General features: G+C 30.1%; 1 protein-coding gene across 2 annotated transcripts in view; it reads left to right on the forward strand.

Moving 5' to 3' along the window:
- Positions 1 to 387: 387 nt before the first annotated feature.
- Positions 388 to 27,188, forward strand: part of NDRG4_1 (NDRG member) — a 123,814-nt gene continuing 97,013 nt past the window's right edge. Inside the window, exons 1-4 of one of the 2 annotated variants that reach the window (XM_051213855.1) lie at positions 388 to 499; positions 540 to 587; positions 3,195 to 3,252; positions 26,483 to 26,600. In XM_051213855.1, coding sequence (XP_051069868.1) covers positions 3,204 to 3,252; positions 26,483 to 26,600 — 167 coding nt within the window. In that variant the 5' untranslated portion in view covers positions 388 to 499; positions 540 to 587; positions 3,195 to 3,203. Of the gene's footprint in view, positions 500 to 539; positions 588 to 3,194; positions 3,253 to 26,141; positions 26,244 to 26,482; positions 26,601 to 27,188 lie in introns of those variants that run through there. The other variant, XM_051213856.1, reaches the window with a different exon arrangement.

The raw sequence follows: 27,188 nt of genomic DNA on the forward strand, positions 1-27,188 counted from the left end.
AGCGGCTTGAAAAACTGGACCTCTTTACTCTGTCCTATCGCAGACTAAGGGAAGATCTAATATTGATGTACAGAATACTGAGAAATGATTTCGGACCTAACTTATTCTCTCTCTTTCTTCCCAATAGATCGGGACACCTCAGAGGACATAGCAGGCGAGTAGAAAAGCCAAGAACGAACAAAATACGCGTGGCATACAGGTTTTCACACCGAGTCATCAATACTTGGAACCTGCTGCCTGAAGCAGTGGTGTCCGCACCTTCAATTGACTCTTTCAAGAGAAGACGGGACACTTACAGAAGCATACTAGAAAAGGAATAACATAGGCCGTAGGCCTTCTGTCCTTACTACACAAATCTGAATCTGAATCTTTTGTTTTGTGGTTTCGCGAAAATGAACTTTATTTTCGCACACTTTTTGAACGTTTTATTTGTTGCTGTTTTGTGGAAACGTTAACTACATTTCTTATTATGGCTGGAATAGGAATGGCGAATGAAACAGTATATTTATCAATATCGTAATAATTTTTCTTACATTTAGCATCACGTGATTGACACAGAAGTGTGTCAGTTAAATGTGTTTGTACAGGTACGATAAATTTTTAACCAAAAAGGAGTTTGGAGTATTCTGAATAGTTTAAGTGTTTGATTCATTTTTGCAGTTCAGTCATTGATTATGTTGCGCTTGAAGGTCTTTATAACCTTAGGCAGAATTTCCGTCAACTCTAAGTTTCAGATCAATGGACATCTTTTTTGTACTTAAGACTAAATAGGCACCATACTTCAGAGACCATAACATTATAAGGCAAGTTTCATAATAGTCGTGCGTTTGAACATCTAAAATAAAATCTCTGATCTTTATAAGCATGAGTAACTTAAGGTTTTTTCAAGGACTTCATTATTACCACGTAATGATATATAACAGTAAATAAGATTGATTTGTTGTAAATATACCTTATGCAAAGGGAAAATTTTGCACCGATTTCAGAAGATCCGTACCGTGTCATCGTATCTGCTATCTAAATAGAACAAGTCAATCAAACGCAACAACCACACAAGAACTTTGGTGGACCATGATGAGATAGAAATGATAAAATTTCACAATCGCTCACAGAGGTAAATTAAGGTGTTAGGTGGTGAGTACACCCTGTGAAGGAAATGTATTTGATGACACGTTAGTTACTGAGAAACTGCTTATCCATAGTCATCATTCAGAAATCCTTCTTATCAGTTCAAAGCATTAAAATCGAAGCCAAAATATAAGTAAGACATAGAATGCAAAGAAGATTCCATACTTAGATAATAATGATCAAAATGATCTTGATGGTGAACTCTTTAAAGTATGTGACTCCTAAAACGAAAAGTACAATACCTTTTATAAAATGTAACTGATAGTATTATGAATAGCGTCTAACAAAAATAATGTTTGCCTGTACATAAAACTGCTGTATTACATCAAATATCTCTTTTTGTGAATCAAAACAGTAGTCATTTTCCTTATTAAGGTTTGAAAAGAGCTAAGTTAAACGTCTGTGGGTCATCCGAAGAAACTTTGAAAACCGAACTTCTAGAGTGGAGAAAAAACATACAGTTATGTAACATGATGCAAAATCTGGAATCAGTACTTCTAAAGCTTGTAACGTCAAATGCTGTTCCTGCGAAGACATAGAAGGAAAAATGACCCGTTGTCATTACTACAATTGACAAACCACAATAAATTGACATTTTAAAATAGAATAGACAGCTGTATTTGAACTGACTTTCTTTCTGAATAGATAATTGAGAAACTTAGGTTCTGTTTTATAAGTATTTAATCCGAAAAACTCCGAATGTTATATTTTTTGCTGCAACCGGAAAACAAATATATCCAGTCGCAAGTTTACAAGTGATAGGCTTCACCAGTTCAAAATTTACAGGGACAGATTTTCAGTTACTACTTATGCACAGCTCATTTCATGAGGATTAATGAAACGCACTTTAGTTCATTTCGATGATCTTCCAACCGATATCTAAACATTTTTACCTGAGTTGCAGGGAGTTTAAATGATTAGAATCTAGGAGTTTCTTCTCACATCTAACTGTGTCTAATACATCCGTCTAATATCTGCTATTCGGGAAATTTCACTATCAAATTTTGTCTGACTACTTGTTTACTTACCAATTGGTTATATTATCAATAGAAAACTCCAAGCGCTAAATATTATCCAAATAAACATGATAATTATATTCAAATTAAACATATTACACACAGACCTTATGTCTCTGGGTATTCAATACCACATTTTTTATTTAGGTTTCAATGAGTTAGTCCTAAGTTGCCGATTGAACTAGTCTCTGAAAGTAGCACTTTATAATTTGGGTACCTAATATCGGATAAGTTACATCAGAACTCTCAAGAACTTGTGGAAATACAAAGTTCAAATAGATACCTACAAAATATTCTTCGAACAAACCGACACATCACTCAATGGTTTAGTAGTGCTTAATTGTTTGCTTTAAAAACTCTAAACCTGGAAGCATTTCAGTTTAAAAAGCATGAACTTTGAGGTAGCTCCTTCCATAAACGTCGAAAATTGCAAGCAATAGCCCTATTGAGTTCCAAAATATTTATGTTGCTTACAGGTTAGTAAATAAAATTTCACGAAGTTGCGGGAAATGATGTCATCTTTAGCAATTAGATCCACAGCCAAAAAAGAGTAGTTTCTACTGTGACATTTTGTTATTTTTGCGGCTGTTTAACGTTCCTATAGCCAATATAAGGTAAATTGCAAAGACTGGGCAAGTGGTAATAGTCACACTACAAACAGCTCCATGCGTCCTGTTAAGTTTTAGTGCAGCAGTATAGCATAAGTTTTAGAAGTGTTTTATAACGCAAAGTATACGTGAAAAACACTTCTTCCAAGCATCTAATGCATAAAGTTCTATTATTTTAATCAAAGTAAAAGTCTACTACGGTGTCTTAAATATATATGGTCAACTTTTGCGTGTACAGATGGGAAGATATTTGTAGCTTTTCTGATATATTCGGGGTACTATAACAACTTTTATGAAATTTGCTCAAATACTATATCTTTTTAATGTACGTGCATGCTAGTGAAGACACTTATCTTTGAAACCATAATTATTGTTACAATAAATATCATGAATGATGTGGAAGTCTTTATTTTCCATTGCTTATTGTAATTCATTTTTTCAGGGCAGAATTATGCCTTCAAAGCCTGTATTTCTTACTTGCCATGATTTGGGCTGTAATCGTGAGTTATTATTTAATAACTATTTTGTATATTCTGAGAGGACAATATTCACTAAAACACCTGATTATCAATTGAATATTATTTCTTAATTCATCAAAGTTTCTACTTTGTTCGCTGGAACAGTTATAATTTTTATTGGAGTTGGTTGATTAGATTTCATTCATGATAGAATCAAAATTAAAGTTCATTATGAGCTAATTAGTGATTCAGTTTTAGCTCATATAGTAAGCCGTAACTTATGATCCCTATGTGATGGTTATTGATTGTTATCCAATATCTGATTTGTAGTGTTACGTCAAAAAGTCAAGTTTGAACAAGTGAGTTACACTACTATACTAAAACTTTCTAAAAGTAGGTAGAATGTCTACTGGACGTTGTAAGTGAACAGTATAGTAGATGCTGCCTCTCAAACTACTTTATATTATTTCTGGTTTTAAAAGCCTCAATTAGAGCAAGTTTGTTTAATGGTACAATGTTTGAAATAAATGCGTTATATTGGGATTTGATTGGCCCATAGTTTTAACATGGTCTACTAAACTCTGGGATATATATATATATATATATATGTATAATATAGCTTCATTTATTAAAATGGTAAATGAATCCACGAATCATGGCTAACCAAATTATATATATAACGACTTATGGCGGTATTTAGATACATTAAAATAATAAACTTCAGATGTTATAACAAATGCATTCGAAATTCCACTATTAATAACCACTAAACTCAGAATGTCACTTCACTTATTCTAACTGAGATTATCTGCGCTGCTTTCATTGTCCAAGTGTGTTGTACTCAGATATTTCGAACAAATTTTTGTTTATTTAACTAGCAACTTCTAGATAATAGAGCATAATTTCCACCAAAAATTTGATAGTTATCAGCTGTCTGACAAAAATAAGTTCAGTGTAGCACACCCCAAAGAGACTAACGAAAAGCATAAATATGGTGGAATTTAACTTTTGAATTGTGATTTTTAATGGAAGCAATAATTCGTATCACTTGCTGGATAACCGAACTGAAAAATATCCGAAATTTTATGTTTAGATATACAACGACTTGATTATATATATATGCCTTATAAACAGGAATTAAAATATATCTACTTGTTGAATACCAAGAAAAAAATGTAATTAGTTTTCAAGCTATGAATTCTGAATCTTAAGCTTTTCATTTTAAAAAAAATATAACATGACATTTAGTGAAATGATTTCTCTTATCTTCTTGAGTTTGTTATATTAAAACAGATAAGATAAACAGAATTTTAATTTAGAATGACGTGCAAAATGAACTTTTTAAGAACATTTTTTTGCAAACGTGTAAAAGGCATTTGAACTTTTTTAATAACGGGCTACATCGGGGTCCGGCATATATACTTCTTAATTGAAACTTATCAAATAAGTCTACCTCAATCCTGATGTTGATGTTTATGCTATAAAAGCCAACGCACTGTCAAATAAACCATTGAGTTGTGGTATTTATTAAACTTTTAACGGATTTGATATTTATGAATATTTTTTAGGGCTTATTGTTTTGATTATCTTTGATCTCACTTTATCGATTCCTATCAGGACATAGGCCATAGGTAGATAACTTTATCCATCATCTGTATAAGATTTCCATCTCAGTGAAAACATAAATCCTAGACATATACAGCTAACGAGCTTTATGAAGAATGAAACACTCATCCAGATTTTAATTGGTATTGACAGTGCAATTTATTGAGACTGTCACATAAAGAGGTGATATACCAACAAAGCTTGTAATGTTCAGCGTTATTTTTGTACAAGTACTTCTTTAATACTTAATTGGCACTTCAAGTTCAGATTACTTCCTGATTAAACAAGTAGAAGTGACTGTTTTTCTTTATCCTGTTAGTTAAATTACATGTCAAACTATACAATGCTTCTTAATTGTTTTTCCGAATACATTATTTTATGATCAGATATGTAATCCTCACAAGAAATTCCTAAGTTTAATCGAAATCTGTGCAATGATTGTACGCATCTAGTCAAATCATTATTTGTGTATAGTGACGGACGTTTGGACGTAAAACTGCTTTTTGTGTAAAAAGAATTAACCAGTAAAGAAAATTTAAATCTTAGAGCGCTAATTTTAAGTAAAATAGTCCTGATTTCATTGAAAATGTCATCGGAAGTTTCTCAATTAAACCATCTGGCATAGATAATGTTATACCCTCAAAAATACTTATGTACGACAAATATAAAGTCAAGGTGCTTCACGGAAGTATTAGGCTACTCAATTGACATGGTTAGATTGAAGTTGATCAGTGAAGTTTAGCTAATACTCGAAATTCAAGCTGCATAGAATTGGTCAACGTTCAAACATAAACTAAATTCATCAATCAAGATAAACATAGTGTCAGTATAAGCTCTATGATTTCAGTAATAAATTATTTAGTCAGTATTAAAAGTTTTTGGATGGTTGTACCAAGTTTACCAATCAAATATGTACAGTTCATTAATTAGCGTAGGTAAAGAGGGAGTTTAGGATCAAAATTTCCTGTTGATAGTTTTCAGTAATCTTGTATCACGTGTGCTAGATTGTGATGTAATGCCTAATAATCACAATCCCATAACACAACATTAAAAAAGATCACTTATACCATATGACTCAAACAAGCGATTCGATTATATCTCCAAAAAACGTGTCTTCCCTTTCTCTCTGTCTCTACCTCTTACATTTTAGTTTTGCCTTTAGGTCACTATGCAAAACAATCAGTATTCGTTGATAGTCAGGACTGAAACTGATCAGTCTCTGTTGAGATATGTGTATGTTTTTTAATGTTGTCTGAAACAATATCCCTTAGGTTTTAGTCCTCATATGAATATTAACACATATACAGGAACATACAGTTTATGAGTCCCAATGCTGAATAAAATTTAAAAATCATTAGAATAGTACTACGAAATCTTGTATAGATTTAGTATAAATTAGAAAAATTGCTTAAAACTAAATATTAGTCAGTTTTATTTGTAGTATAGAACTTCCTTTAATTAATACTGTCCCTTCTTTGTTTTTTACCATAACTTTGTTTCTATTAAAAAAAGTAAGGAATGATCGGTTACTACATGAATATGGTATTTCATTTAAATTCTTTGATATAAATCTCTATTTCTTCTTTCATTGATTTATGCTTAGACATTTTACTAGTAAATGTTATGTCTGACCATAAAAAATTACGTATATATATATATAAATATATATATATATATATATATATATATATATATTACATTGAAGATAACATAGTTTATAGTAGACATCTTGATATGCCTATATGTGTAAATAAAACATTCGTAGTTTCTTGAGTATATGAAAGCCTAATTGTAAAAATTTTCTCTTTAGGTTGAAATGTAAAGTTGTAGGAGTGACATCCACTAGGTTTTATTTCTATGCTAAACTACCTAGAATTTCTTTTAACATTTGTTTACTACTCTCCAAATTTTCATGAATAAAAGTTATAGTTTTAACTTCAAGCTAAGTAAATTCTTTAGTGGCAACTGTCTTAGGAGAGCAGTAAGCATTTCGAAAAAAGTGTATGAGAAATTAGGACTTATTCAGTAGTTTGCATCCATCCCTTCAACTAAACAGTAATTATGTATTTACTCATTAAATAAGCTTTTTTCTCTATCTTCGCTAATTATAATACCGGAATGCAAATAAATATTACAAAGCATATTTGTTGAACACATTTTGTTAAATAAATATAATCGGAACACTTGATTATATATATTCTCTAACATTTATTGTATGTTCACTTGGTATTGTTTTACTTGAATCATCCCATTGATGTTTAGGCCTGCAATTGATCTTATTGGCATATGTACATATTGAACGTATTGCTTCGATATTTCCTTAATTCATAAGCATCATATACTGTATATGTTAAATAAGGTCAACTGCTTCAGGCCACCTATATATATACTGCTTAATAATAAAAAAGTTAACTCTCTGTTGAAAATTCCTTAAAATGGGATGAATTTTTAAAATGAATTAAACAGAAATAAGTGAATGTTCTACTAGTTTTCCTCATAATATGACCTTAAAAATATTAACTGTCTTAAAATTATAGTGATAAATGCTGACTTGATTGTTAGCATTGTTGTTATTGTCTTCCTCTTATTATATATATTTTGTAAAATAATTCTAAGTGGGAGATCGATTTGTTTATTTTGTACTGACTTTCCGTTTCGGTTATTACTTTCAGATCAATAAATGCATTAATTGACAAATGCCCTATGAAATAAATCGTTTCTCTCTTTCTCTTCGCCTGAATCTAATCATTTTTATGCTGAAATGAGAATATCTAGGGCACTAGTACGAATTTGTAAGAACGAATTTCAATATAAACACCCTCATTGTAACTATTTGGTCTAAGTTAGTTTTAATTCAAACATTTAAATAGTACCCAAAGGTTATCAATTCAAGTCTAACTAATCTCAGAAATTTTTCAGGAATATTTCTGAAGTCAATCAATTAATCGTTGACAATTCAGGATCTAGGACAAGTTTCAATTCGACAAATATTGCCATGCTTTACAATGATAAGAGATAAACAAGCAAAAGACCAGGATATTATATATGACTACATAAATGGTGGCGGTATACTTAATACGGAAAATGTAATTGAAAAAAGTCCGAAAAAGTCATTAATGAAAATTATGAAATAACAACAAGCTGAAGGTTTCGTAGGAAGTGATGGAATTTCAGCCCCTGTATTACTAAAAACGATCATCAGTTATGTAACCTAAAATCTGTAGGCATAACTTATGATTATTTTGATAGGTTAAATCACGAAGTCTGCATATGCATATATGAGTTAGGCCTTTATGTTTTCATCTGGCTATTGTTACCCATCTGTAAACATACTATAATAGAAAAAACAGTACATTTTAATTGACAGTTGAGAATATGTTGCAAACGTTCTGACCACCTGACTCAATGACGCCTCACCGTATATAAACCAGCTCACGATTTTTATATATTACTCCTATACGGAACCTCAGCATTACTGACTTGTTAATTACACCCTGGGGAAACGATATGCTAATCATGAAATACTTGAGACATAGGTATGTTTTTTTAGATACAATCCTTACCCCCTGTCAATTCGTTCAATATGAATAAAAGATTATCTTCCTGAAATAACTAGAAACGCTGATCATTCTGTGATAACAGCGTTATTATATGTGGTCAAATTATAAACCAATCAGTGCAAAAAAATATTAATCACAATATAGCACACAAAATCCGACAACTACTGACCATTAACCTATGAACACAGTTAAATTTATTCACTTGAATGCTAGTCTCAAGATGACGTGGAGATTTCTGATTCATTATTTTTTACCAGTAATAACAAAACACACTACATACTACTGTTCTCGGTTATTTAATTAAAAAAACAATAATAGATGATGTCGAAAGTAGGTACATGTTAATTAATATCAAAAGTTTATAACATCCAACCATTTATATGATCTTGTGCATTTACGAGGTATGTTATGGTTAATATTTTTGACCCAGACTCTGTTTTTAAGTTAGTCAAACATGTAATTATTTCTAGTAAAACCAATTCTTCTTCTTACCTGAATATAACTACTTAAATATTTGCGGCCAAACTGTTTGACTGTGATGGTTTAAAACGTTGTTGTTTGTTTTTAGAAAGGAAGCGTTTGCTGTTAGTTAAAACTATAGCTTTCCTTTGCCAAACAGACTAAGAAATTCTTGGAAGATAGATGATGCTAGAAAAGTTGTATTTTAGTTCAGGTATGTTAAAATTTACGTCATCAGCATCCCTAAAGAGATTAAAAATCAAGCATTGAAACGTCGTGGCGTTTGTTCTATGCTAGCTTGAAAATTTCTAGATGTTGATAGCTTTCATTAAAAAGTACCAGTATAAAATCATATTCATGAAATTTTCCAGTCATAAAAATTTATCAGTTGAAGATACTACATTCAACAAATTAGAGATAAAGTTCAAAGAAGTATTTTATTTATATTCCTAGTTCATCTTAGATTTCTATAGAGTCAACTAAGATTGCATCATAATGTGATTCGAGGTTACGTATTAGTCAGGGTGTAAGAGAAGGCTAGAAATAATTTACGAGTCAGAATTATGAAAGATAATTATCCAGTTGACAGATATGAAGAGAAACGAAAGGATAAAAAAAGCTATGGTAGTAAAAACGACGTAGATTTACATTTTAATTCCATGAAAAAAGAATATATTTCCCAAAAATGGTAAGAATTACAGACTGCACCTATTACTTCAATATGTTACTAGAGTTCCAAATTACTTGAGAGATTATTCTGCGCAAACTAACTTCTTATAAAGTACATGGTAAATATCCCATAAATTTCTATTACATTATATCAAGTATGTTTAAATTTTGTAATGAAGTGATTATTTAGGTCATAAAGTGAGATTAAAACCTACAGTCTAATTGTATCATTTATCTACATCAACTTTTATAGGTAAAGTTAGTTTTTAGTCTTTAATGTTATCGAAACAGATTCATTATTTTATCAATCACACATCGAACTACCAAAAACAACACTTGGATACTTAAATTCTATAAGTGATTTGATGTTCAATGCATAATGTTCTAACATGAAGTGAAAAAAGGTGATCGATCAAAAATACTGTATCTAGATTTCATGCTAGTGTGCATTTGTATATGAAATAAACATTATTTCTTTAAAGAACGTGTAACATTACTCGATCTTAAAAGCTTTTAGTAATTTTTCCTGATAATAAACACTATAGTAAATATCTTTTGTTAACATTATATTCTGCATAGAACATATTATATATATATATATATATAAGGTGGCAAAACAATGTTAACCAAATTGATTAGTTTTACCTACATTTAGGATTTCTGAAAACTATTTGTTATATTTCCAAACGAAATCCATTTAATTGATTTTAAGAATCCAATAGTTTTAGAAGGAGACTACAAATTTCATAATCATGTGACATCTTTCTCAAAATTCCGTGACAATTCATTCTATTTGAAATAATCCATCTATAAAGATGAAAAATATGTGGAAATTCTTTGACTGGTAAGACTAATTTGTAGGGACAAACCAACAACCTTATATAATAGTTTTGAGGTTGATGGGTATAATTTAAGTAACCTTTTTAACTACTAGATCTATAGCTTCTAATTTTGGCAAAAGTCTAGGAAAAACTTATTTAAAAGAGAAAAGATTATCTTAGAAAATCATTTTATGTGATTGTAGTAAGGAATTAAAGCCAACGAAATTTCAAGATAAAGTTGATAATTTTATTTCCTGGGATTAGCCATTATTAAGTTTTCACGATCTGACTCCTTTTTCACTTTTTCGAAAAAGACTCTTAAATAACTGATACCTTTAATGATGAAATTGATTTTACAAACACCAGTAACCGGTGCAGTTTCCTTTGTTGATATAAGCAAAATTATAAATGTTCACTGGTTCATTAATTAATGTGACACAGTATTCAATAAATAAATTTTTTTGGTTGAATAGTTTTGTGTATGCCATGAAGAGAGGTTACATGTTAAATATTATAGAGATGATAAATGAGAGCTTAATAGGTTTTATTTATACTCGTGAAACTGAATATAATTCTGGCTTATTCCACAATACTTAATTCATTAGTTATCAAAGCAAGATACTGACTTCGTTTTTATGATCGTGGAATTTAGTCCCAGGGTCTTTTATACGGCCAAAAATATGTGGGAAAAAAAGAGCGGGGATTAGTCTGTAACCAGGAGTTTGGTAATAAACAGTAATTATATTGAACTGCAATCTGTTAGTAAATATGCTAATTTCGTGGTTTGAGATCACAAAGACTATAGAATTTAGTGACTTGAGACATTTTAAGACATGACTTGGCGCAAAAGCCAGTGACAATACTACTACACCTGAACAATATCCATCTGAATCGTCTTCCTGTTTGACTTCCACTGTTTCAATATATGTTAACTGTTCATTTTTGTATTGGTTGTTTGAATCGTCCCATTGACGTTTAGGATTGCATTTGGTCAGTCTCTTGTTAGCATATATGCATCCTGTGAGAACTGCCTTGATATTACCTTAAGTCACAAGCATTATAAGCAAAGATGATGGTGGCTAGAAGTAGACGGGTCTCAAATAAAGAGGAATGCGCGCCCTGGGTTTCGCTGCTGGCCATTATTTTCTCTGCTTATATATTAGCTGTGTTCCCTGTTCATTTTTATGACACAATTCTCACTTCTCTGTTTCTACAAAAAATTCTGATTTTATTTTGCATGTCCCGGTTTTAGTCGTATATTTTATTAAAACGTTTTTCTGTCTTATAGATTAGGAAGTCAAAAATATTGTGTACACGTAAATGAGAATCAAATGGATTAGTTTATCTTAGTAAATGGATTACCTGTTGTAATCCCATTTTATGAAAAAATAATCTTCACAAGGTTGTAGAAACCCTGAACACGTTGATATATTTGGTGGTTCTTGTAAAATCTGATAGTTTTAAATTCAATCCTTTGGAAAGTAGAGGCTGAGTCCTACTGGGATATTTTAAATGTAGAAAAATATCTGTTAATTATGTTATAGTTGTAGATAGTTATAATATAATTTCTTCAAACTATTTGCAAAACAAAAGAACTGCCATATCTTTACTATACTAGTAAACCAACCAGATTCAAGAAATACTGGCTTTATTTTTTGCGCAAAATTTATTAAGAGCTAATTAAAACTTGCCCATACTTTGTTCTTATAGAACTCAAAATCGACAAATGTATCTGTTGAGCAACAACATAATAAACATGGCAAGTTTTTAATGTTGATATACAAGAAACATGGGTTCCTGATGTACATTATACATGAAATAGTAATTACTCGTTGACTGCACCGGATGTAACTCAAGATAACGTTAAGGGTGTTTGTGGGGTCCTTCGAGGTCCACGACGCATCAGGATATAACCGATACAGAAAAACTACTTATTTATATATGGTTGTGCAATCCGGGACCATCATTTGTACACATAATCACAGAGCATTTCGGTATATACATTAATAATGTTGAAGCACTGTGGTTAAGCTTAAAGTACTATATTCACCCCCAGAAAGGCTTTAAGATTAAAATGACACAGATTCACATGAACGAGTTTCCATACCGATTTTATTATCGATGAATCTAATGGTAGATATTATTAAGTTTATTAATTGTGTAAAAAGTTATTATAATTTCGAACATGTATGGTCCAGTGTAGTAATTTGTTGATTATTCATATTATCTGTATTTTGATTAACTAATAATTGAATTAAAGTTTACAAGAGCACTTTTAGGCTAGCTCAGGGTCTTTGGTATAGTTTTGTTTCACCTAAAAATCTTCATAAGATAACTTATTGAGTAGAATCTTTCAGCATTTTCATTTAGCGTTGAATTATTATTTCGATAGTGTAATAAGAAAACGAAGATTATCAGAATTATGTCATATATTAGCGCAGTACATTTCGAACAATCTGATCACACATATACTTGTTAAGAGCATTTATATACAAAAATAAAAGATCATCTAGACTAGAAATGGAGGGTAAGAAGATATAAGGATAATAATAAGAGTAATAATAATGTGAACACAATTCGAAACCTAATCACTCTGGATAATAAGTCAATATTTACCAGGGCAAGTTTAAGGTAAGAACAAGTATATGTGTGATCAGATTGCTCGAAATGTATTGCGCTTATACATCACATAATTCTGATAACCTTCGTCTTATTACATTATCGGAATTTATCAAAGGGACTAATTGCTTTGAATTATTATTTCTTTTTTATTCTTATTTATTGAATAATAAACGATTCTCTTCAATTTGAATATATGCATTTTTTAAAATATTTTAATGTTATAGAATTTAAAATTTCGTAGATTGGTTAAAATGAGAGATTAACACCGTTCGACGCCGGCTCAAAGGTTAAGCGCTCGCGCGCGAGACTGATAGGTCCTGGGTTCGAATCTCGCGGGGTGCAGGATCGCGGATGCGCACTGCTGAGGAGCCCCATAGTAGGACGAAATGGCCGTCCAGTGCTTCCAGGTTTTCCATGGTGGTCTAGCTTCAATTGACCCATGATTTCAATCTGTGAAATTTCTAAAATCTCCACAAACCCCTTCTGATGTAAATAATTGTTTGTTTTTTCTTCAACTTAGTTGTCTAAAGGTAATACGTTTTTTATTCAGTGATTGTTGATTTTTCAACTGTAGTTTATCTAAGGTTAGCTTGTTCAATAAACTTCTCTTAATGTATGATCTTCATAAATATGCATTTGTAAAAAAACGTTCCTATTCATACTGTAATATAATGTTCACGAAACTCTATATTATAACGAGAAGAGATTTTTCGCAATGTCGGTGCAATACGCACAGGATGCACATATGCCAATAAGAGGCTGATCAATTATAACACTAAGCATCAATGGGAAGATTTAAGTAAAACAGTACAAAGTGAATCTAAACTTCACCTTATTGCACAAGCAAGTGGCTATCAGAACTCAGTAGCTAAGCGGATAACGCGATGGCATTTGAAGCGAACGATACCGAGTTCGAGTCCCGGAGTGAACATCAAATCTGAGATGCTGGTACATCCAGTTGACGAGTCTCAAATAGAACGAAACGCGCGTCCTGGATTTCACTGCTAGCCACTATCCATCTTTGCTTATAATACTTGCGAATTAAGACAATATCGAGGCAATATGCATAGTATGCACATATACCAATAAGAGACTGATCAATTACAGTCTTAAACATCAATAGAAAGATTCAAATAAACAATACCAAGTGAATTTGTATTATTATTATTATTAGCTTTATTCAATATTATATTTTTGGTACAATATAGAATTCTCAGCACAAAGTATTTCAACAAGTTTCCGTTTCTTTCTTCTTGGTTGGTTCTGGCGATAAATATTGAGTGATCGCCAGTTAGATGTTAGCAATCCAGTAAATGAACACTTGAATAATGTACATTCTTTTCGTTGTATGTTGCCAGCAACCACATCGTCTCTTACTGAGCTTTTTGTAACTTTGACAACGAAAGGTTGTACACTTTTCAGAAGCGCAGCAGAATAGGTTGTGCGATTAATAGACATAATGATATATTAAAACAAACAAAAATAGATAACTTGTTGAAATATCTAGATGGCAGGAACAGGTAGCCCAGATGCTCAAGCAGGCCGCCAATGACATGTTAATTTTCATTGATTCTAATAAAACAAAATACAATAATTAGAAGTGAACAATTTAACTTTGACGACTTTGTCATATTTTATTTTTTAAAGAAAAATTAAATAAACTGATAAAATATTCTATTTTTATTTTGTACTTTTTATTGAATTCAATACATCTTGTTTTAAAATACCGACTAGTCCATATGGATCAAATATGGGGAAAATTTTTTTTATTTATTTAAAAAAGTATCCAGATTGTTATCATTGATTTGTAAGTTTTACTTTTATAGGAACAATTTTTGATTTCACTATTAACCAATTAATTTGTTTTTGAATGATAAGTTGATTGAATGTTCAATATTAAAGGATCGTTTAAGATTATGCAATATAGCATGTTTAATTAATTAAATGACATAGAATTAAGATCTACCTAATATTTTTGCAGTGGTATCTGATACTGGTCAATTGAACGATAATGAATTAATAAAGTAAATTGACCTCTCATTAATCAATCATGGTTTAATGAGTCTAAATTGATCAATATACATTCTTATTTCTCTAGCTGAATTGAGATGCTGAAATTTTATGTCCAATACAGTTTAAGGAAATCAGGATTTAATTCTTTTATCTTCAATTCTTTTCTTTTGGAAACTATCTTTATCATTAAACTAATTGACCGATGCTATATTTGTGTTTGAATCTTCCACTTGTTGAAAACTGCAATCGATCAGTCTTTTTTGTCATATGTGTATCTTTAGTGGATTGTTCCGATTATGTTATTAAGTAGCAACAATTGAACTCAGTAGTCGAGATTATAGTACAATGGATGTTGTCAGTAAAAAAAATACTGGGTTCAAGTTCGTTTGTGAATATCAACACAAATGTAGGTAAATCCAGTTGATGAGTCCCTAATTAAAGGAAACGCACCTTTTATATTCCAGTGCTTATTACTATCCAACTTTAATTAAAATAGATAATTGGCGGCTAGTAATACTCGTTCTTTTGTATTTAAAAATGAACACAATACAAGTATTGACCCATTTTATCTTGTCATACTTCGTAGTAATATAAAGAGAGATGGGAAAAGTGACAAACAACGAAAAGAAAATTAAAAAAGTTTAAATGACAATAGCATAAACCATGGAACAATTTAAATGCTTGGAACAGTTTTACTTGAAACAAACGAGTGAAATTGGGCAAAGAAAAATACGAAACAACCGAAAATCTGATTAGTTTACCAGCCGTATTTTAATAGTTTTAGTGACCAAAGAAAATGGCATAAATTACTACTTCACACTGGTTGTATTCTACTGTTGTTAATTCTCAGAAAAAATCACATTTATCTGTGAACACACAGAGGGAGAACAAATGGGTCGTGATATTTAGTGTCGGACTAGTCTACTGATTTATTTATCTACATGGTTATCTTACAGACCCATGGATGAAAATCAATATTGAGATGTAGATACATCTAACTAATGAGTCCTAAATAGGACAAAACTCACTTCTTCAATTCCGGTGTTAGACTTATACCATGTGTTCTATACAAACCATGAAGGTTATTCAATGTCGTGTATAGAATAATGTGACTGACATTGAGTTCAGATATCTAAACTTTGGAGTCATTCTAAATCTTTTAAATCTATTCGTTTGAATTTCATTCAAATGTGTTGAAAAACATGTTATGGAAATTAAAGTAATATTTCAATATCTTACGCTGATGATTTTAACTTAAACATGCTAAATGATCAATTTCATTGAAATGCGACTGTAATTAATTTTGAAAATGGAACTGTTGTGACTTTAAGACCGGCTAGTTATCACGTGATTTATTCGTCAACCGAAATACGACTTATACTATCTTAGCACTGTGCCAAACCAATGACGTTCGACCGGTATAAGCAGCCTAGAGTCTTTATTGGTTCTTTATCCGCCTCATCTAGTTGAGTCCAGAACACCAATAACAGCTTCCACTATGCAAATCATTTATTTCAAACATACTTGGTTTATATATCAGCCAAATAGACCGCATCTCTCCATAAAATAGAAAATAACAGTTATATAAGATCAAACCAGAAAGTTGCTGTAAACGTGGGAGACGGTAATCAATAAACTTAGTATAAATTAAGAACAGTTAATAGTATAATAATAATCTATACGTCAAAATGGAGCTTATAATAAGAGGAATATGAATATACACAATCTAATTACTGAATCGTTATATAATAATTATATATATATAATATTAGTCCATTAATAGTTCTCAGGAGTTACCCGTAATTTAATCTTCACGAGGATATAACAGAAACGGTTAAAGAGAATAACTTTTTTTCTACTGAAATTTAAATTTATATTTTAAAAAAATAAGGATTATAAATTTGATTCATCTAATTTTTGTTTCTTTATGAGTTTTCTGTTTATATGACCTTATATGACATACATTTAAGATTTAATCAACTCTAAGTTAACCATTTCTGCCATTTATAATATTGTTTCATTCAATTTCAGTATTATAAACATCTATATACATACGTTCTGATGCACTAAAATTTATTGTAATACAATACATTTTGATGTGTGTTTGTATAATTTGAATAAAAAAGTTAACAAAAACAGTTTGTCCAAATATTTTAATATTTTACTGAAAAAGAATTACCAGGTAGAAATAAGAATACATTACTTATTCTAGCTAAACAACTCAGTCAGTCAGTAATAACGTAGAACTTCGTACGTACGTACATCAGTCCGAGTTGCCATACCACATTAGCACAGAGATGATGCAGTTGTCGATTCAAATCCCGTAGTGGTAGAGGTAATAAGAATATAAGCAGTAATCGGAAACATTAGGACTTGAAGATGTTATTCAAGAAGTGTAATCCAGTGAAATAAATTTGAAAACAGAAGAAAAAAGACATGAAGAATTTGGAATATTAGGATTTGGGAGAACACAAAGAGTGGATTCCCTTGCGCCATTGTAAACTATTTTGAGCCATGTCATCCAAAGTGTCTATCCATCGGTTACTATCATCAACTATTGAAAGTCAAGAAATAGGAGATAACTATTTGTTTGTATTATAAAATTTCTCAGAGTTGCCTCATTCATTTTGAGTTTTGTTGATAATTCTTGATTAGTGAAGTTTAACCTTGTCAAGTGTAAAACAGTTTTTTAATCTTTAATTGTGGACATCATTCACTGGATTCTATTTATTAGAGATGAAAATTGTTTATAAATTAAAAAGATCAAGTTTGACTTAAAATCAAAGAGTAACTGATAATAACTCTGTCGATTTGTACGTTAATTAATTAATTATTTCATATTAGATTTTATATGTTGATCCCAATAACTTATTGATTCCAATATTATTTTTAATAGATAAATTAGATATATTAGGTCATAAGTAGTAGTCTATATGAAATATATTTTCTTCGACAAAACTAATAAATAAGCATGTATACCTATGTAAACCTGAAACACAAAATAATAAATATTTTTAAGTAGTAACTGTTTATATAGACTGAGATTTAAAGGGAGTGCATTAGCTAAGATTGTGACTTAATGTTTAAGAAAACCTCTTCAGAAATTATTTGCTACAACAAAACAATATATCTAATTGCACAAACATTCAGTTGTAACCACTGAATATGAAAAATAGTTTAACATAGTCACATCAGTGGAACAATTGGACGAGTTTGTAATTGATTTTTTTGAATATTAATCACCATAGATAAACAAGCAATAACTAAGGATAATGAAGAGCTCTCTAATTACTTAATTGAAGGATATAAAATATGTTGCATTGTATGTCCAAATTACCTTATATAACTATAAATTTACTGGATGTTGGGTGACATGTCTCAGAATGGTTCTCTGTGGCTCATGTGCATTCACTCTTTATTTTCGTTTATATCCTAAGTTTCTAAATTGTCTTATAAATTGTTTTAATTCCACTAATCTGTCTAAAATTATATCTTCATTGCATAATCTTTTCTACCACCACCAATACTGGTAATACTTTTGCTAATCTGGGATTTGGCCTGGCAGTTTCATCTTATTATGCTGCTGGGGTATGGTAGGTTGAACCGATGTTCATAAGTACTAAGTTCTACTAGTCTTTTGAATAACTAACTGACTGACTGTGTGAGAATAAATGATACTAAGTTTCAAAAGAAACTTACGAAACTTGATTACCAATATAAACTTAATTTTTACTAAACATTTTATTCAACAGACTAGATTGATTCACAAATGACCTGTCATTTCATTTTATTAATTGAACTTATTATACTTTTACTCACATACATCTGTTTATCTATTAATTATTACATAACTTCTGTCACTGCATTAAGCAATAAAGGGATATATATATATATATATATATATATATATATATCATAAAAGCTTGGTCCACGTTGTACATTAAATAAAACCATTGAATTCACTTGATATTGTTTTACTTGAATTTTCCCATTGATGTTTTAGGACTGAAATCGATCAGTTTCTTATTGGCATATGTACATGCTGTGCGTATTGCCTCGATATTGCCTTAATTTACAAGCATTATAAGCAAAGATGGATAGTGGCTAGCAGTGGAATTCAGGACGCGCGTTTCGTCCTCTGAGGTGCAGGCACATCCAGCTGATGAGTCCCAAATGGGACGAAACGTGCGTCCTGGATTCCACTGCTAGCCACTATCCATCATTGCTTATAAAACTATTGAATATTATAATAATAGCTGTACTTAAGCTTTATAATAAATCACTTCCGTATTCATTCATAATTATTTCTATTAGGAATTTTAAACTTTTCAATATGCTGCTAACTAATTTGTGATCAATTAATAAGTACTGATTTTATAAAATCATAATGAGTACTTAACAGAAAAAGTTGAATTTTTAGTCTAACCAGAAAGAGAACTAAATATAAGGGAAGGAATATATTTAGAACTATCAGAAATATATATAATCCTCGTTTATATGAAGTTAAGTATATACATTAGTGTCGAGCAATTATAGAACTACCCTAAGTTAACTAGATTTTGTTAATTAATCTTAAATTATTTCTTCTAGGGATAATCTTAAGTATATTTTTCCTAATTCAAACTTCTGTATAACCTTCCTGGTTTTCTTATTGGTTGTGATCATTTTTAAGTTTATGTTTTGTTACTAAATATATTCTCTTTCAATTTTAACTTCTTTGATGATTAACATTTTTCTCTACTCTGCTTACCTTTTTCTTTGTTTGATTATTGGGATAATCCTTATAGTATTGTATGTATGGGAAACATTATTATTGGCTTCATACTAGTTCCAGATTATATCCAAAAAATCTTGCAATTAGAAAACTATCTTAGGTCATCTGAATTATTTATCATAATTTAACAATAATTAATACCATTGTTTTTAAGTTGTAAGCAATTGAAGAGAATTAATTAAATGGATAAGTCTATATTATTATGCTACGTTTATTCCTCTTCCTTTATTGAATTTAATCAATAGGAAAAAATTGCATAAATAAATGTACTTTGGCTTTAATAAATAAAGATGAAAGCATCAAAGGATTAAATGAAACGAAACCGGAAACAATTAATAATAACAATATAAGTCGAGATGAAAGATAATTTACGTAAGATGGACATTTTATAATACAACGTAACTAAAACAAACGTCATAACTACATAAATAATATATTGAGATTTAGGTAAAAGTAAATACTGGATAAATTTCTTATATATGCACTGTTTAAGCTTTGTTTTATGAATGAACTAATCTTCTGTTATGAAGAGTTGGAAACAAAGATTTTGGGTGGATTTTTTAAAATAGAATCGCCATAGGTGTTAGTTGAGTAGTCATAGTCAGTTTAATGTTGAACCATCGTGTGATTCGTGCTTTTCTTTCAGCCTTGTAAGACCAAGCTGAAATATGTTTTACATATGTATGTTTAAAGCGAACGCTAGATATGAACAGTCTATCTTGTTTGAGTAAACGTTAGATGTAAGATGAGGTGACAGGACAACGAAACATATCGTTCATGCAAACAGAAAATAATTTAAAGTCGATAAAAGTTACTCAGATAACGTCATATAATCTATTGAAGCAGTGTCTTATAATTACTTACGCTTATTTTGTAAATCACATGACAGAATTAATTTTCATTAGATCATTATTGTTAACTACTTCCAAAAGTACAAATAGGAATTTTATTGTTACGTTTACATAGGAACAACTTATAAATTATATATATTCATGTAATATATAATATACTTGAAGTCCATTCCTTTGTTACAATTGTAAAAGGCAAATTATTGGAGTATAAATAAAATGTATAACATTGAAAATACTTAATATAACTCTAATTTGTAAAGAAATATTTTTCATATGATATAATACTACTATTATTCTTATTTTCAGTCTTGAATTATTCTCTCAATTTTTATAATATTCAAAATGTTTTGAAAATAAATTAATTCAATCATTTTACACAAGTACAGAAAGTTTATTTTTCTTTTCATTTCTCAAATTAATTTTACTTCATAATCATGAGCTAAACTGTGAATAGAATTTAGAGAAAAACTAGGTTCTAGAAGAGAGCTTGTAGAGGTTACTGAACCTTAGTTGGACAATCATTGAAAACAGACAATCACTAAAAAATTGCTTCATTTTAGTATTGGGCTTTTGAACTTCACTTACACAAATCCATGAACTTCAAGCTTCTGGACGATGAGTTATCTTTAGACTCCCAAGCTATGGTTTATATGTCTTACTACAACTAATTTGCGATATTGCTCGATAATCTTCCAACTCCATATCTGAGTAGCTTTCTCACTATTTAGATGGTTAAAGGTCACTGGTCACAGCTTCTCATCAAAATTCCATAAATCGTCTCTCAAAATTAGTTATTAGTAAGAACATGACAATCTCCAGTATAGAGAGTTTGTGGAGATTGTTGAATCCTGTAATTATTTTTAGGTACTTGGATAATTAATTGAGATTCAACATAAAATTTTTAATAAATAAACGAATTAGTCTGTCCTAACATAATCCAAACTTAAAGATAACTTTGGACGGTATTTTGATATTATGTTTTTACAGTAAACCCGCAAAGAATATATTCGTGAATGATTGTTCAGGAAAAAAATCAATCCTTTTAATATATATATATATATATATATATATAAGTGGCTTTTCCATCTGTTTGTTAAAATTCTTCACAGTAAAGATCAGTCTTTCCCAGCATAGATTGAATGACTGCTTTAATATCACCTTCACTTATCTGTCTACATCTTAAATGCCTGGTTGATAATGGAATATTTCATACCATCAGAAACTCATCAGTCGGATGTACTTGAATCCAAGTGTTGATGTGCCCAATGGAACTCGAACTGCATGTCGGCTACTTTTAATATCACAGCGTAAATAAAGGTTATATTAAAGTATTTTTTGAACAAGCCAAGTTTTTGTCTGAAACTGATACATTTATTCCAGTTTTAATAACGGAGTCATACTAACATTTTTGAACGGACAATATTTTTATTACACTAGGTAAATAATTTTTAGTTGTCGTAATTCAGCAGAGAGCTAACACTGTGTGTGCTACTTATATTGACACAAGTAGTATATGATGTTGGTCGTGAACAAAATGTCTGGAAGCAGAGAGACAAGAGGATCGAACTGTAAAGAATGGAAACAGAATGCAATTTGTATGCAAATGCAAGAACAATGAAGTCTGAGTCATTTTGGAGACAATTGATGGACATTTTACAGATTAAGCGTTTACTATATGATTGTTAGATTTTACTAACAAGTCATGTAATTTCCTGTTCAATACATTCGATTGTCCCCACTCGTGTTCCGTTCACTACAAGACCATAAGTGATTAAGATGATAATATGTTAATATTTAAACATAAACATATCAAAATATTTTCACAATAAAGTATACATAAATTTAAGTAACTCAAGTTAAAGTTTTTGAAGTAGTATCAACGTTTTACAAACAGGAAAATGTGCCGTTGGTAGGAGTGAGTTTACATGACACTCGGGATTAGAGTTTCATATAGCTCTCCGTCAACTATCTAAATGTAAACTGCTTGCACTACACTGTAAGATTATGTAAATGAGAGTTAATTTGCATGCCCGATCGAAAGAGTACAATAATCTTAGTAAGAATTTATGTCTTATTGTTGATAAGTAAGATTGAAATTGATCAGTTGCGGATTCTTTATTTTCATTCTGAATAAATGGAAGCTTTTGACAAAAGGTTGTATTGAAGTAGTACATCAAATCTCATTGAACAATTGAGTAACTATCTGAACTCAGTAGCTCATTAGACAACATGCTGTAGTTTGAAGTAATAGGTACTTTGTTTGAGTTTCAGTATGGATACCAACACAACGGTGCAGGTATATCCATCTGATGAGTTCTAAAAAGTACTAAACGTGTGTTCCAGATTTTACTGTTAATCATATACTAAAATACAATATAAAATTTTTATTACTCTCTTTTTAACCAAATGTCATTTAATTGTTTTACAGTCCAATAATTACATTATCCCCTATTAAGTTCTTAACATACGGATTAAATGAATTGAGTATTTATTTACCATTCATTCTAAACACTTCGTAATGTTTGGAAGTATCATCATTAAATACATTTTATTTTGTATAAATAACAAACTAATCAATAGGTTTAGCCTTTCTTTCCAGTGCAATTATTTTTACTGTAATTTCATTCACCTGATTTTGCACACTGCCTTTTCTTCCACATTTATTTTCTGCATATATGATATTATCATCATGATCTATCTACTAAATACTATATGCTTCGTCCTTTTTTCTATAATTCCCACCGTCTTTATCAGTAATCATCATCTTCTTTGTGTCCAGTGTTTTCCAAAGATATTTGCGTATATTTTGGTTTTTATCTAAATGATAAACTTATATATATATATATATATATATATATATATATCAAAGTTGTCTTTACAGCTACTGTTTCCAGCCTAATATATAAATTTTATTTCATTTCACTCTATTTCGAACCACATTTTATTTTTACACTATTCTAATTAGGGTAAAAGAAAACAACCGGATTATTATTATTATGGTGTGTGTGCTTATTTTTCAGACTATATTATACAATAGTTTCGACAGAAGAAAAATGTTATAAATTGTATTATCTGAATCCCTTATGGATGTGAACATGTATAAACTTTGGTTAATAATGTTGATTTGGTTACAAGACGTCTACTAACAATGATAATAATAACATTACCAATAACAGGATATCTTTTAAAAACTGTTTATTAGTTTGCGAATCGATATTTTTATGCAGGTTTATGTCATGTATCCAAGCGTAGTCCCGCTTAAGAATAATAATATAATTCGTGGAATGCTTTATTTTGACACGGTTTTTATATTTTCTAATCATGAGAACAGTTGAAAAAGTTATTTACTTATTATGAAACAGTACTTTATACGTAAACTTTTAATATAGTGGTGATAACATTAGTGGTAATAATAATACTTATATTTATTGGTCATGGGGATCTGACCTATTATACAGTCTAAGCAGGTTGTTTATAGTCTAGAATTAACTTAAGGAGAACTATAAAATGAAGTTTTTATTACATTTTTTCAGTGCCTACTGATCAATAAATTGTATTACGGAATTCGAGAGACAAAAATGATTCTTAATGTCTCTTGTGATTTCAACAAATATTGCAACTTTTTACCAATTCTAAATAATCACTGTATAAAGTACTACTTATTTTGTGAACTTTTCATTAGGATTTAAAATTTGTAGTTTATTCAAGATATATGACGTAACTAATATCTCAATAAATAAATTCAAATACATTTAGGTGTGATAAAAATGCTGACCAGTGTGAGATTCAATATTCGATTTTTTGATTAGGGCCTTCTACTCCACATTTAACCTAAACTATTACTTGTATGAAACCTAAAGTCAATCAAGTCTTATTTTCAAGTTGAACTATTAGCTTTCTCTTGATAATTTGAAACTTATTTGTGAAAAATAATCTTTAGACTTATCATATTTATTGAATCTGCATACTAAAAAGTTGCTTTTTAATAAACTGTTGAACTTTTGGTGCAAATTGATGATATACTCAAAGTTAACAAAGTGTCAATTTCGCGTTCTTGCTCATGGGTAAAACCTGTTAAGAATTGAGTAACTGTATTTATATTTATATGCTAAATCTGAAATTTTAAGGCTATTAAGGTTTTATGGCTATCTAAACCAGAGTACTAAGAGTAAGATTTGAGTCCCCAATGGGATCATCAACGTTTTGAAAACGTTAAATGCTACTAGTTGAAGGTTTTAATAAAACAATCCAAAATTAATTAAAACTGTCCAATTATACCTAGTTTTTCCCCGTCTAATGATCAAATTCTAGTAGTCTATTAAATTATCCACTATTTACGCGGAAGGTTTGTGAAGACTGTTAAGCAAACTGACGTAAGTTAGATAACTGCTGGAATCCAGATGTCACTGGATAACTGTACCTTCCTAGTATATAACCTCTTAGCTGTACACATTCATAAGTCTAACTGACCGTAATGGACCTTTAAGTTTCTCGGAGAGGCACTAACTTCAAAACCACTGATCCGGAATCCAATTGTTTAGATTCCTATATTCAGTCAACCATCTTGGGACCCAGGCAGACACCTAATAATGGCATTGGAAGATAGTTGGTCAAAATCGCTAATTGGTTGAAGTTAAAAATACAAACTGTTGGAGGCTGGTCAAGTATTATGAAAGTTAAGGATTTGTCAAGAGATCTGAAAATAATGAGTTCGATTACTTCCTTGGTTGTGGATAAGTCTCGATGAGAAGTCTGTTACTAAAGCAAAATAGCTATCTAGTATTATTTATACTACATAAAAATACATAATTGAATGTAAACATTTCTACTTATAAAAGACAACTACAAGGTCTGATTCTTAGTGTTGAAAATATCCACTAAACTTGAAATATGTATATAATATTATTTGCTTATTTTGTCATTTTTAATGCTTAAAACATTGCACGACATAGGTTTTTCATATATTCTGTTCTTAATAATAATGTCCCATAATATCTCAAGAGTATTTTAATTTATTATTGGGTTGAAAGCAAATGTTACTGGTGGAAACTGTTTCTTTTTTTCAACTGTGTAGTCTGACATATTACTTGAATTTGATTATTTTGTACTATTTAGATATGTTAATACCTTATTATATATTGATGACATCAAAATATGTATTGAAGTTGTATTTTTTGTATCTTTTAATCAGACAAACGGAACTATAGGTTACTGATTTCCTGTAGGCCGAGAGATGGAATTCGACTTGATTCTTAAATTTACATAAATTGAATGTTTTATTCATCTCGGATACATTTTTCGGAGATTTTATTGATTATTTTTAAACCCATGTTTTGTAACTTTTAACTATAAAGATATGAGTAAAAAATTTACTAACTAGGTTATTTTTCTGTCTGGAAGATACATAAAACAACAAACCAAAATAAGCTTAACCAATAAACGTTTAGTTGTTCTGGACTAGTTCATTTAATGTATCTATCTTCAGTGATCTGTTTGTTTGTGTATAATTTTTTTGGAACTTCTGATAACCCTTGTTGTTAAGAAACGGTTTGTACATAAAATGATGTTTAATCATTAACATAGAGAATGTAGAGTCAGGATAAACTTGTTCTTAAAAATACTGACCCGACGCCTTCATCTTTTCGCTCAATTTTCTAAGGTAAGTGTGAGAAATATCTAAGAATTCCTCTTATAAAATCCACTCGTTACACTTCTGTTGCTAAGATTAATTCCGTTATATTATTCTGAAGTTAACGATGGACTATAGTTATTTTATCGAACAGTGTCATCATCACCAGTTACCTTTTTGTTGAAATTAATGCAAAGAAATAACATAGTAAACATATATACTCAAGCATTCATTTAATTTCTCCTCCATCTTTTATTTACTAATTTTAGACTATCAATACGAAGAATTTGTGGTACATTCAAAAATGCTTCCAATTATGCAACGATCGACATGGGTTCATATTGATTTGCCAGGTCAAGGAGATGGTGAAGAAGAACTACCATCAAAGTAAGAAAGATTTGTAATCACTTTTTTATATTTATCAAGAAATCATACTTAAAAATTAAACAAAAAGGTTCACTTTTGTTCTAAGTCAATCAATTTTATGTAACGTACAACATGTTACATATGTACATTTGTTCAAGTTATAATAAATTAGCATATTAAGTTGTCAGATTAGTAGAAATAATAACAGTATCATCAGTAATAAAAGTGATTAGGCATAAAAAAATAAGTAGAGGAGGAAATGTGGTTCATGAAATTAGAAATCTTAAAACAATTTGGAAACCTAAAATCTAAGGACGAACGAAGAGTGAATATACCTACTTCATTATAAATGATTCTGAGCACATCATTTAAAGTATCTAACCACTGGTTAAGATAATTGTATGGATTCTAATCATAAAGTTTCTAACGACCTACATGGTTTATTCCAAAAAAATGCATGAACTGGTACTATATATCACTTTTACTGCCCTTAGATATTTTCTCAACTTATTCCTACAACATCTAACTACTCATATCAAGATAGTTGGCAATTGGGTGTGCTTAATATATGTCCAGAACACCACAGGAAATACAAATAAAGACTCAACA

The sequence above is a fragment of the Schistosoma haematobium genome, chromosome 3, assembly GCF_000699445.3.
Source record: "Schistosoma haematobium chromosome 3, whole genome shotgun sequence".
Lineage (NCBI taxonomy): Eukaryota > Metazoa > Platyhelminthes > Trematoda > Strigeidida > Schistosomatidae > Schistosoma > Schistosoma haematobium.